General features: G+C 36.8%; 1 protein-coding gene across 2 annotated transcripts; it reads left to right on the top strand.

Moving 5' to 3' along the window:
- Positions 1-1,195: 1,195 nt before the first annotated feature.
- Positions 1,196-13,021, top strand: LOC148998945 (Ubiquitin system component Cue protein). Of its 2 annotated transcripts, none has more exons than XM_089141585.1 (5): positions 1,196-1,745; positions 8,230-8,380; positions 11,190-11,410; positions 11,614-11,787; positions 12,247-13,021. In XM_089141585.1, the coding sequence occupies exons 1-5, from the start codon at positions 1,491-1,493 to the stop codon at positions 12,331-12,333; spliced, it is 888 nt and encodes a 295-aa protein (XP_088997711.1). In that variant the 5' UTR covers positions 1,196-1,490; the 3' UTR covers positions 12,334-13,021. The 2 variants fall into 2 exon arrangements, with proteins under 2 accessions (XP_088997711.1, XP_088997710.1); XM_089141584.1 differs by having other exon boundaries at positions 11,187-11,410; positions 12,247-13,020.
- The last annotated feature ends 449 nt before the right edge of the window (positions 13,022-13,470 follow it).

Below are 13,470 nucleotides of genomic sequence, written 5' to 3'. Positions count from 1 at the left end.
CGATGCGGTTTTAAACGGTATGGTACGGTATGGTTAAACGGTTTCGGTACCGTAGTGACACCCTTAGCACGGGGAGACCGATGCAAAATCTCAATTTTTTTGAACTAAAACTGACTTGGACCAAACCTCAGGTCCAGATGAAAATTATCCTAAAAAATTATATAATATAGGGATAATTACTGTTGCCCCTCTGTAGTTTGATTTTATTACTAATAAAACCCTGTTCTTTACGAAATTACTATTGCCCCCTTCCTTATAACGGTGTTAAGTAGCCGTTAAGTTTGAATATGTAATGTCTAATTTGCCCTTCATTAAAATTAAGAAATCAAAAGACGATGCTACCCATTTATAAAAACTAGATTAAATGTCAATTTTACCCTAAACTTCATTTATTTTGAATTAATGAAATGGGCAAAATCCAAATCTGATTTGGTTTCCCATCTTCACTAAACTTCATTTATTTTGAATTAAATAAATAGACAAAATCAAAATTCGATTTGGTTTTCCGCCTTCACCAAGCTTCATTTATTTTGAAAATATTTTAGATGATATTCAGTTTCCAATTTGAGTTGAATTCGATTTTCTTTCCTCTTTGATTTCTATTTGAATTTTATTCAATCATTCATTCTTTATTTGATGATTTTTTTAAGAATAAAATGGATTATAGTTATTTTTTTGTCCACAGTTAATTAAGGGTACTACTGTAACTTGACAAAAGGATAAATAAGTAAAGAGATAAGTATAATGGTATTTTAGAATTTTTGAGAAAATATAAAGATGTCACATCATTAGTAAACTAACGGAACTTAACAGTAAGGGGGCAATAGTAATTATAGACAAAGTTGAAGGTTGAATTAGTAATTTTGCAAAGTACAGGGGATACAGTAGTAATAAAATCAAAATACGGGGCCAATAGTAATTAAAATTATCCCTATAATATATCAGCTAAAATTTTTTTCAAATAAATGTTGATCTTCCCAACGTCGTATGCTGCGTATTATTTATTTATTTGATTTATGTTCGCCTTTGCCCTTCATTATTATCACAATTTTTTTAGAGAAAAGTTCCGTCCATAGCTCCATTCCTTCATAGCCACGATTTATATATATATATATATATATATATATATATATATATATATATATATATATATATATATATATATATATATATATAAGAGATTCAGAGGACAAGAAATAAAAACATCAGGGTTTTCGATCTGTCTCTCGGTAACCCAGACGCCAAGGAACACCAGAAGTAGGGTAGATCTCTTTTCGAAGCTTGAAATCGCCTCTTTAATCTGTGTAGATCTCTCTGAAGAACCTGAAATATCTGATCGATTGATTGTTACTTCTGAAAAAGGTATCAAAGATTGGGAATAAAGGGGAGGGAATAGGTGGTTCTGCTCCTGGATGGACAAGCAGAGAACGTTATAGGAGAAGAAGCGAAGCCATCGCTGCAATATCAGAAGAGGAGCAGACGATAACAACATGTCTGCCATAGTGTGCGGCAAGAGATCTTTTTTTGAAGAACTTCCATCTCCTCCTGTTTCCTCTAAGAGAATCCGTTGTTCTTCCTCTACTTCTCCCATTCGATTCTCTCCTCCAAGGCCTACCGCTGCTACTTCACCAACAATTTACAACAACTTCGCGTCTGTACCTGAACAGAGTGGTTCCTCTTCGGCGGCAGCACCGGCGCACAATCTCAATCATCTCAGAGCTGTTTTCCCTGATATGGATGATCAGGTATTTAATTACCCCATCTTTTTCTTTCCCCCGTTTTCTCGTATAGGTTAATCTTATCTTTCAATTGGAGATTAAGGTACTTCTTTTAAATTCTCTTTCTCTGCGTCTAATAGATATCTATACGATTAACCTATACGAAATTTGACGTCTAATAGCTGTGTCTTTTTTTCTTGGTGGGGTGGGGGGATTTGAAATCTAATGCATGATTAAGAGGCTTTACCGCAGTGTTTCTTTTCCCCTAAAGAGATGGTGTTTTTATTTCCTATAGTATCGGGGGAAGTACTAGTTTCATCCAGTTGTGAAAGGGTTGTTTCTGATCGGTGTTTATAATTCTTAGAGGTAATTACTGCCTTCAAGAATCCAAGACAAGATATAGCAATCTCTCTCTGCAGATTCCGTGCAAGCTTATAGTTTATGTCGACATCTATGAGATGTTGGTGCATTAGCTTCGACCGACGAAGATGGGATTGAACTAATTCCAGTTTTAATTTTTGGATCTTAGTAGGATTTTATGGATGGGAAAGATAATGTCTGTTTACTTTATTTTATTCTATTAGCTACGTAAGCTATTTGATTTCCCTATTTGATGGTTTGATTGGTTTTCTTGTTAAGAGAATAAATCTTTTATTTTTAAAAGTCGTTCATTCTCTAATCTCCATTGTTAGATGTGGATTGAAGAGTGATTGAATAGTAATTTATTGAGTGCATATATGGTTGGTTTTGTATATTCTCCCCCCTCATCTTCCCAGCAATTCTAACATCAATCTCAGATTCCCTCTTTTGCCAGCAGCCCTCCACCAATTTGGTATTGGAGCCGAATTCATCTCCTTACCAGCAGTCTTCACCCTCTGCTAAATTGTACTGTTTCTCTTTTGCTGCTTCCCTTTCTCTAAGAGGCAGTGCCACTCTTGCAACATAAGTTGCCTGTTAAAAAAAAAAAATTTTAATAATAAAAAAAAAGAAAATTCCCTACATGTTCTTGGACCCTTGTCACAGTCCCTTCTGCCCTGCTCAATTACCTCTACAACCCATCTCCCAAAACCTCTTGACTTGAACAACCTTCCCTATGTTTCTCGGTCAATGAAGGACCTCTTTGTAACATTGAGAAAAAGGGAAGGCAAAGAAAGTAGAAACCTCGAAATTATAAAACCCCTTCCTTTTCCCAAAGAGACCCTGTCCCTCTCCCATATCTCGCTGAAACCCAACCTCAGCACATCAATTTGATTCTCTCACCTTCGAATACTTGATTAAATCCCTATAGGATTGTGGCCATCCCCAAACAACCCCCCCCCAAAAAAAAAAAAAAAAAAAAAAAAAAAAAAGAAAGAAAGAAAAGAAAAAAAAGAAGAGAGAAACAAAGAATGAAAATAGAGTGCAAGAAGGCAGAGAATGGCTTAAATACATAAAAATAACTATAACTATACAGGCATCTGGCTGCAGTCAACTCCTCATCAATGTCCTCTTTCACTGTTACTGTAGGGGTTCCATTCTGCATTCTACATTCTTGGTTGAAGTCCACACCTCCATTGAAGCTTCAAGCTTCTGCTGTTTCCTTTTATGTAGTAACAAACACCAAGTAGGAGACCAAAGATTGGAAGCCCCCAGACCCATTATTTCTTTTTCCCCCCACCCCCCTTCTTTAAAGACCTACTTTCCCAATATTGGTCTCATCTCATGATCTACTTTAGTTTTAAGCATTGATTTTTATTTGGCAAATCCAGGGATACTCCTTTCTTCTCATCTTATTCACTCACTTCTCTCTCTCTCTCCCCCCCCCCCCCAAAAAAAAAAAAAAAGGTTCAAGTTAACCTTTTATTTTATATATCTGATACCCCACTCGTGTGTTTTATGGTTTCTCGTTGCATCATTTACAATTTCACTATTGATGTCAGAGGTTCTCTCTAGTTATGGGTTTACCGTTAACGTCTTAATTTGATTAGCCTCTTCTTTGTCTGAACTATAATAATCCACATACAAACCTGGCCAAGGATGAGTTTGTGTCAAGTTTAAAAACGTTCTGTATCAATGAATGGCAGAGTGGCAATTTTGTTTCACAATCTTTGTTTGAGATGTTAGTGGAAACTGAATAAGACAGCATCAGCTTGACAATTTTGTATTCGTTAATTTTTCATTTCTCTGTGTTGTAATGGTGTACGTCTTCAAGTTTTTATTTTCCTCAAAAATAAGAGTGGCCAGAAGAACGAAAAGAAATTGTTGATTGTGATGGGAACTTAATGCACCCTATGATGTACTTATATGTGCCAGAACTTTGTTCTTCATGGGTTAGTTGATGAAATTTGGTTGAAATTGAGAGAGGCAGTGGCAATGAAGCTGACTCAGCAATAGTGATTGACAATGACATTATAAGAAGACTGTGAAGCAAGTGGTAACAGAAGCCAATGCTGTAAAATCTGTTTTACATCACGAGTTTTGACTCTTTCCTGAGATTTTGTAGCCATGGATACAGCTCCAAAGAGTCACATTTTCAATCTTTAAGTTGCAAACAAGGAGAAGCCTAGCCTCCTAGTTGTGTGCTTTTATTATTATGATCCCCCTTCTTTTTTAACTATTTTGCAGCTTGTGGTTGATTTATTCTCAGCAGCAAACCTTACTGATGGATTCCCCTACAAAGCTCCCACCCAAGCTTGGCCAATAACCTTGTTTTGACCTAGCCAAACCTACCTGTCCTTGGATTTCACTTCTAGTTTGTCTCCTACCAATCTATAACTATATTAGGTATGCTTAGGAAAAACTTGCTTAGCTTGGGCTTCCTTCTCTCAGCAACTTTAACTAGAGTTGGTTGGATAGAGAAGATCCATTTGAACTGACTCCATATAGTTGGACTATGTTTTTGAGACACTGTTGTTGTGTTACCCCACGTTACATGATTATCTTTAGGTCAAGATTATAATGTTGAGCAGATATGATGTGGTTCGTAACTAAGTTGGATCAACACCCTAGAGCTTGTGTTATTGTTGTGCTCTGTTAACTTCTTGTCACCAGTATTTTGTTTCCTCTGGGATCCATATAGCCGACTTGTTTAGTTGGGATAAGGTTGAGTTGTTGTTAATTTCTCTTTGTATGGAGCAATCATAGTTTGATTTTAGTTCATCTAACCATCTTGCCAATGGAGGAATCATAGTTTGAAACATCGATTCATCTCACCGTCTCGCCAATGGTGTAATCATAGTTTGAAACTTCGGTTCATGTCACTATCTCGCCCTTGGGGGAGACAGCCAAAACATTGACATTTCACAGTTTATAAATTTTTTTCTTTCAACTTTTGATGGTAGATTTTGGTGGGGTTTTTGGTATTTTTTTGGACGGGTTTTTAATGTTTTGTCTAATTTGAGGCCAATAAACACAAGGAAAGTGTTAATTTTGCCAAAAATCTAACCCAAAGTGTTGTTCTGGATTAGCACATGCTCGGTTGTTTGCGGGCAAAACTTGAAGTCTGGAACATGTATTTTCACAAATGTAAATGTGGGTATTATGCAAGAACAAGTAGAATTCAATGTACGAGTATGTGGCGGGCTGGATCCATCCTTGGTTTATGGAGTGCTTTGGATACTAGACATAAGCAGGCCATGACATGGTCACTGCCTTTCTATGGGTGCATCATCAACATTAAGTAGATACACTACAAGGAATGTGTCGTACGGCCATGGACTGCAACTTGCTCATGGAACTGGCATAATTGGCTATGTTGGGTCCTATTGGATAACCGATGATGGAGTCCATCAATTATGCACTTGATCCACCTCTGTTCCCATGTGGAGACGTGCTATTGTACTCAGCAGATTTACCACTATATGCTCCACATATTCATATCCATAGCCATAAGCCTCATATGGTACAACCCTTGGAATTTTCAAAATTTTGGTGAAATTTTCAAGATTTCGGTTAAATTTCTGAAATTTCACCAAAATTATGGTAATTTTAGTGAAATTCAATGAAACTTTGCAAACTTGAATAGCAGCCATGGTTTTCTTTTGACGAAATCTCGCAAAATTTCATACTATAGGTTTAATCCACTTCATCAGAGGCATATTGAAGAATGAATTGGATAGTGAGTTGTTGGATGCCTTTGAGATTCATCCTAAGATTCTTCCTTTACCAGCAATCCTCCATCATTGTGCACATAATATGTTGTGGTAGGTCAAGATTCTTCGGGTGCCGCATGGCCATGACCATCTATCCATGGTGGGAGATCTTGCGAGATATTTTGATTTTTCAAAGAAGTGAAACGAAATGGAGATCGAGAGCAGAGAGTTGGGATATCTTGCTTGAGATCTCACCATATCCCACTATATCTTGCCATATCTCGCTATATCTCGCCCTATGTCTCTCCATATCTCGCTGGAACTCTCAATGTTGTCGATTTTTTTGCCGATTTCAGCTGGATTTTCACTTGCAACTACTCTTAGCACATCTACAACATCGAAGGAAGATCAATCATTCTCTGCTTGTCTTATGAACTTATGATTTAATGGAACTTATAATGGTTGTATAATTTTATTATTCTATTCTTGAAAATTGAGATTGTGATACTCATATGGATGAAATTTTGATGACATTTAGGTTATTTGATGCATTTGATACACTTGTTTTTTATTTATATGCTTTAAAAGTTCTATATTACATGTTGTATAACCTTACATTCCCTAATCCTACAACATTTTGATTTCACACTATGGGTAGACTTAGAAATCATACTTAGGGTTGTTTTCTGACAAATCCAAGGCCACCAATGTATTCAAAAGGCCTTAAATAGGCTAAATACCAAGTTTTAGCCCAATTGGGACCCTAAAACCTACCAAGATGGGCCATTGAGTTGATGCCAAAAAATTGTATATCTCTATGGAGATCTTGGCCAAGATGGTCGAGATTCGATTTTTCAAGGTGGCGAGATCTTCTACCATGCACATCTATCATTGGAAGATTGTTAAGAAATAAATCCATGCCTTGAACTTCTAATAAGAAAATCAAAATCATTCTTGTCAGCAGCAAATGACATGAAACATGTTGAAAGCCACCTTGTAGTTGTTGAAGTTGCCAAATAAAAGTTTTGTTTAAAGCATAGTTAGTAGTGTGATATTTAGTAACAAAATACTGATACATAATCCAACATAGTCATGGGTAGAAAAGCATCTCAATGGCAAATTAAACAAGTAGATGTTAAACTAAAAGTGATATTTATTATTAGAGGTTCTCTGTCCACCAATCTTGAAATGATGGCCAATTGATTGTCCTCATGGATTGACTGGAACTGATGTCTCATTGAATGGCTTGTGTATTGCAAGTGCTTTGACAAAATAAGAATAAGGTCAGCAAATTCATTTATATGTTTCTTGGGGTTGTTGAAAGGTTACTGTATTTTTTTTTACCCAATATTTGTTCCTTCATATGATTTTATGCATGAGTAATAATATTAATTTAAATTAGCGTATATCCTTTTCCCTTCTCCTATTAACTTGAACTAGTTTGTGATTGCTATGTAGAGTAGGTGTCGACATTTTTGGACTTGCAGTGCACCAAAGATAACCTTACACAAGTTTTTGGTTGGTGTGTACAGGGCCTAGATTGGATATGTACGTTACTTATTTTGAACTAATGTGCTTCACAATATGATGTAGAACTTGGGCTGGACCGAACCAGCTTCAAATGTTCCAATTGGATGAGGTCAAACCAGCCCAGCTGGTCCTCTAAATGGACCAAAAAGAGGCCAAAAAACACATATCACTTTAACAGTAACGTGAACTGTGTCACAGCCCTTTTTTGACATTGAAAGGACATTATTTAAAGATTTTGTGGGATGCAAGAGTAGATGTGAATATCTTTTATGAAGATTGATGACTGAAGACAGAAAACCTTTTTAAAAGTTGCTAAATGTGTTAATTCCTTAGGTTTCTTCAATTCTTTTCGTTACTAAAATCAGAATTTAGGAAGTTTCTTGTTGTTGCTGAGAATCTTAGCTAAATAACTTAGCATAGTGTCCTCAGTCATACGTATTTAGTAATGAATTGCAAAATTGAAGCTTTTGCTTGGTTGATGAGTGATAAGAAGAGTGAGGACCTTGCTGTTGAGAACTAAACACCCAGGGCTGAAGGAGTCTTGCTGTCAAGAGCTAAATCCAGCTATCCCCATTCTCTTTTCTTTTGGCACTTTGTTTCTGTTTTGTTATTTCTAATTCGCTGCTTTGTGGGGTTTAATTGGGGCTAAGTCATCCTTGGTCTTTGCTTTACATTACTATAGTTAGTCAATTTTCTAAATGATACATGTTACATACAGAGGATGAAATAAGTTCCCTTTTTTTTTCCTTGCATATGTTAACCCCATTGGCTTCTTATGCTAGTTTTTTGCTTGGGAATCTCCCTGTCATATGTAGTTCTATACTTCTTTTGATTATAGATAGATAGATTGTCATGCTGTTTTTGAAAATATCTGGCGTATTTGCTTCATGTATTGATATATTGCCTTTCAGCTTCTTGAGAGAGCACTTGAAGAATGTGGCAATGACTTAGATTACGCCATCAGGAGTTTGACTGAGCTTCGTCTAGGATCCACTGACAGAGAGTTAAGTGCTGCAGTGGATGGATCTCCTCCAAATATTGATTCTCAAATACCAACACCAGGTATGTGCACTGCACTAAATTTGTTATTTTATGACTACTTCCATATATAATACTTGATGTGAACCTCTGTTTGAAACCCTTTGGTTGGGTCACACCATCCAATCTACATAACTCAAATCAAGGATTGAGTTGCAAAACTGTAAAGAGCATAGACAGTTGTGCTAAAGGAGACAGGTGCTCAAATTGAGTGTAATTTTGTAATTAAAATAATATCAGGGAAAATATATTAAAGGAGTAAGGGGTGATATTTAACAAAGTGCCCAAGTTTTTTTTCAACTTGAACATCAAACCTGATGCAGATCCAGCCTGAAGTTAGGTTCTTTTTCTTCAGAGTAGGCCTAGGGTTCGGTGATATAGGTGTTGGGCCTTCATTGGATGGTTTTTTCCTGTAATCAGCCAATTTAATGGACCTAAAACATTGGTACAAGAGATGAGTATGAAAATCCCCTCACTGATTTTTTGGTAGAGTCCTTATTAGAGTTCATACGTATTATTTAATTAGTCCTTACTAGAGCTAATGCATGTATCTAATTATTGTTATTAAGGCCAATGCATGCTATTTAATTAGTCATTATAATAATTGGTGGAGAGTCCTTATGGGTTGAACCATAAAAGCAAAGTCCGATTAGATGTCAAGAAGAATAATTCTCTTTCCTGTCACCATTAGGACTTGTAGTTTGAGTTGGTCTTTAAGTAGTGTATTTTCCCTATTCTGTTTATACTAGTTTTCCGATTCTTCCTCAAGCTTATACCATTTCCTACTCAGAGTAGGTTTATTTCTGATTGGAAACTATAAATTCCCCATTGGGGGGCTGTTAATAAAGCACACACTCTTGAGTAATGTTCTCTTAGTATGCGTTTGGTAACGTTTCCGTTCTAAGAGACCAGTTCTTATGCGAAACCATTTTTTAGTGTTTCTGTGCTAAAAGATCGTTCTTTGATTGGAAATGGGTGTTTGATAAATCCGTTTTGAAAATATTTTCGGAACACCGTTAGAATAAGTTGGTGTTTGATAAACTCTTTCTAAGGTTTCAATTGGTCCTAAGGTTTCAATGGGGACCAATTTTCTCACTTCCGTTCTTTGGTAAAAACATCTTTTTGATGTTCTGCAAAAGACGTTCTTCAGACCACTTTTCTGACTGATCCGTTCTTAAAGAACAGAAGAATGAACCGTTTTAACAAATGCCTCTAATCCGTTCTTCCGTTCCCAAAGAACAGAACAATGCCAAAAATATTTTCTAAGAACGTTACCAAACGCGCCCTTTATCTTACAACAAAAAGCACATTAGGTGTCTTATTTTTGGGCTCATTGATCTAATGGATTTAATTGACAAGCCCATCAAGTAGGGGTAGAGTTAATACATGGGATTATTAGTTAAATTCAGTATGTGAGTTAGTGTTGAGTTAGGTTAGGATTTTTACTAGCTAGAATTGTCTTCTGATTTTATTTAGTTTACTGAGTTTTTTGGAGTGATTAGGAGTCCTATTATGAGTCAAATTAGAAAATTTTTAACATCTATATATACATGTAATGCATCCCTCATCAGTTTCCTACCCCCAAAAAAAAATAAAAAAATTGCATCCCTCATCAGTTAGAGATGATTTGATTAATTAATATTGTTGTCTTAATAGTTAATAGTGTGTTGGTGCTGTTGAGCAATACATACGTGATTGCTATACCAAATCTGATTTCTTCTACATTTCTCTCTTCTTTCCCAAGAGCTTCTTCTATTGTTCATGGAGCTTTCAAGAACATTTTGACAATAGTAAGTTGAATCACCCCCAACCCCAATTATTGTTCTTCTGATCCTCTAAATCTCCATCTCCAACTGCTCCCTTTTGTTCTTGTGTACCCCACTCAACTAGCCTAGAACCTTAACTTTTTGAACGAGTTCTTGGAATCTAGGGCTACATCAAGCAGCCTACAGTTATGCAACAATCCACCTTACTTGAAACTCAACAATTCTGTCATTCAGTTTTTTTCCACCAAGTGGTCACAGCCCATATATAAAGAAAATAAACCGCATTCATTTTGGGAAGAAGCTATTTAAATAGGAAACTACTGAATCGCTCCTACGTAATCTACATAATCTCTGCTATATAAGTTGGAAAAAGACCACTTTGGAAGACTGCCTGATGGATCCTGGTTTGCACTTCATGTTCTCACTGGAATCATGTCACAGCTGTTCGGGTGAAGAGTCTTGTGCTGTAAACTTCAAAGTTGGTTGACTTTCATATTTCAGTGGTTAAATTTTACCGCAAACAATTAGAATAGGTGCCTCATATTGAGTGCAAAGTAGTGACAGCATAATGCCACTAGATTCGATTGAAGTTACATGACGTCTTTCCTGATTAATTTAACTTTCTACTTTGGTTTCTTGCTGTGCTTACTCAAAGTGGAACTTGACCAATGAGGTTAATGTTGGGTCCTTCCATCACAGGAACCTGTTTATGTTGGTTCAAACTCTACGGTGTGGTAAGGAACCTTGTGACCGAACAAAAATTCTAAGGCTTCTGATGTATACTGTCTTGTTTGTAAATTGAAATTTTATGTGGTGTATGCTGCTTAGATTCCAAGACAAGTGGAATGTTATTTGTGTGACAGTATACTCTTTATAAAGGGCTCTGTTAATAATTCACATGAGTAAAAGTCTTATCAGACCTGTCGACAAGCTAAATAATTGTATGATTTTCTTATCAGCCTATTTGATTATCTGCTGTTGCAATCTAAAATGCATCCTTCACCACTCCATTGTTGTTTTTGTAAACTATATAGTCTAAATTCTCTTTCAACCTGATAATTTAGCAGGTGTAATGATAAATGATGGGGATGTTGCACCTTCGGAGGATCCATTGGGTTTAAATAACCTACAGATGGATGGTTCAAAATGGGTGGAACTATTTGTCAATGAAATGATGACTGCCTCTGATGTGGAGGATGCCAGAGCCCGTGCTTCAAGAGTGCTTGAGGTTTTGGAGAAGAACATTCATGCCCGTGCTGGTGCTGAAGCAGCACAAAGCTTTCAGAAGGTAGGTGTATATACATATAGATTGCCATGACATGTCACCTGTGGAACATACACTCTCCTCATTAAACCTCTCTAGTAAACAATTCTTTTCCGACTCCCTGTTGTTTTTGCAATCCCTAACCATATATTTTTATTCATGCAAATTCCACTAGTTTAAAATTTAGTTGCTGTTGGTAAGCTGAACTTACATGATGGTGGTGTTAGGAAAATATGATGCTGAAGGAACAGGTGGTAGTACTGCTCCGAGAAAATGCCATTCTGAAAAGAGCTGTGACTATCCAGCATGAGCGTCAGAAAGAGTATGAAGATAAGGCCCAGGAATTGCAGCATTTGAAGAAGTTGGTGTCTGATTACCAGGAACAGTTGAGGACACTTGAGGTAAAAATTGAATCAGATGGAAGCTTAACCATTTTGACTGCATGGATGAAATTCATTTAGTCTAGTGATCAAGACCCAATTAGCAAATGGGAAAGGTCATGGATATCATTATTTCATGGTGTGGGGACCCATTTATCCATGCTTTCCAGATGGGTGAAGATGGTTGTGGCCATCATATACGACATTAAGCATTTTTGTCGGTCTGCCATAGACTTCCCCCCGCCACCCATTCCTTGCCCTGAAAGGAAAAACCCTGAACAGAGGGATTCAGTAGCCGATACACACTGACTTCTAAACTGAGTCCAGTTTTGACAGGGGTTGTGTTTGGAATGTATGTTTGTGTTATATGATTGTGTGATTAATTCGATGTTTGTTTCTGATTTATATGATTGTTTGCTTCATTAAATAGAATGATTCTGGCGGCATGTTTCTAATCCCGAGGTCTTCTTTATGGTTTAGGTGAAAAACTTTACGCTGGCAATGCATTTGAGCCAAACTCAGCAAAGCAGTTCCATGCCTGGCCGTTTTCATCCTGATGTCTTCTAATAATTGGGAAATAAGGGTGCCTGCTCCTGTTACTTCACCATTGTCTTCTCATATTTCTATTGTTGAACTGCGATCCATTCTGTGTTTAAATGAACTGAATTTGAAAGGTTCCTGGTTTACTTGCGAGCTGAGGCCAGCAACTTGTTTGTTTGATTGCGGCCCTCTTGAATACCACCAGGCAAGATTATTAATCAAAATGTCAGTTGGATTAATGAACATTAATTAATTAGAGCGTTGTGTTTGCCATTTTCTTGCTTACATTAATCGTGGTAGGTGGCAAGTCATCCCCTCAATCTAAAGACATGGTTTTGCTTGGTAATGTGTGGTGTCTTCCAACGTTTTGGTATACAATTTTTTTGTTTTTTGGATGAAAGCATAAATAAAGAGAATATTTACAACAAAATGTTTCGTTGTTTGGAAAGAAGGAAATAGGTATTGATTTAATGGTATATTAATTGTATGGGTATATGTATCATTTCCCACTTGCATCTGATCGAAGAAGTTCATTCATCTAAGCACACTCCCTGGCATGAGTGGACCATTCCTACAAGATGATCGGCACAAGAGTTAAGTTGCAGCAATTGATGCACTAAGGAAGTCCGAGGTATGGAGATTTCTGTTTGGTTCTTTTACCCTTGCGATTGAGAGGGCAGTGTTTTGATTTCATGCATGATAATCCAACGTCTCTTTTAGACCGACAAGAGCTCATACTTAAAAGAGCACTTTCCAAGCATCTCCATTAACACCCGAGATTGATTTAGAAAAGGTCGGGGGTCTTTTTTTTTTTTTTTTTTTTTAATTAGATTTTTGCGCGTGCAATGTCAGGTCTAAACTCACCCAACATTGTCTAAAACTGGATTTCTAAAACCTTTCCAACACCATCCAAGACACTCTTATAACTTCAGTACAACACAGGAAATAGGGATAGGGGAGAAATGTAGCCACGCCAATACTGCTTCTCTACATACTTCGTTGGATTAAGGAGGTGAAGCAGCAGAACAGCACACCACCATGGACCGATTTCTTTCTGCCTTGGACAGAATTCAACCTTAAAAGAGCCAGCAGAAAGAACATAACCCTCGTGCAAGATTCTCCACCAATCACTAGGGTTGCATTTAATACTACTATATAAAGAAT

The sequence above is a fragment of the Hakea prostrata genome, unplaced genomic scaffold (genome assembly GCF_041222555.1).
Source record: "Hakea prostrata isolate BN-2017 unplaced genomic scaffold, UWA_Hpros_2 contig_87, whole genome shotgun sequence".
NCBI classification, from domain to species: Eukaryota; Viridiplantae; Streptophyta; class Magnoliopsida; order Proteales; family Proteaceae; genus Hakea; species Hakea prostrata.
This window is presented reverse-complemented; position numbering and strand designations above follow the sequence as displayed.

What these genes read in the sequence shown, in the direction of transcription:
- LOC148998945 (XM_089141584.1), top strand. Translation starts at nt 1,491, where the DNA reads ATGTCTGCCATAGTGTGCGGCAAGAGATCTTTTTTTGAAGAACTTCCA. An exon ending in TCCCTGATATGGATGATCAG is followed by an intron (nt 1,746 to 8,229) that starts GTATTTAATTAC and finishes ATTGCCTTTCAG; the next exon opens with CTTCTTGAGAGAGCACTTGA. An exon ending in AACAGTTGAGGACACTTGAG is followed by an intron (nt 11,788 to 12,246) that starts GTAAAAATTGAA and finishes TTTATGGTTTAG; the next exon opens with GTGAAAAACTTTACGCTGGC.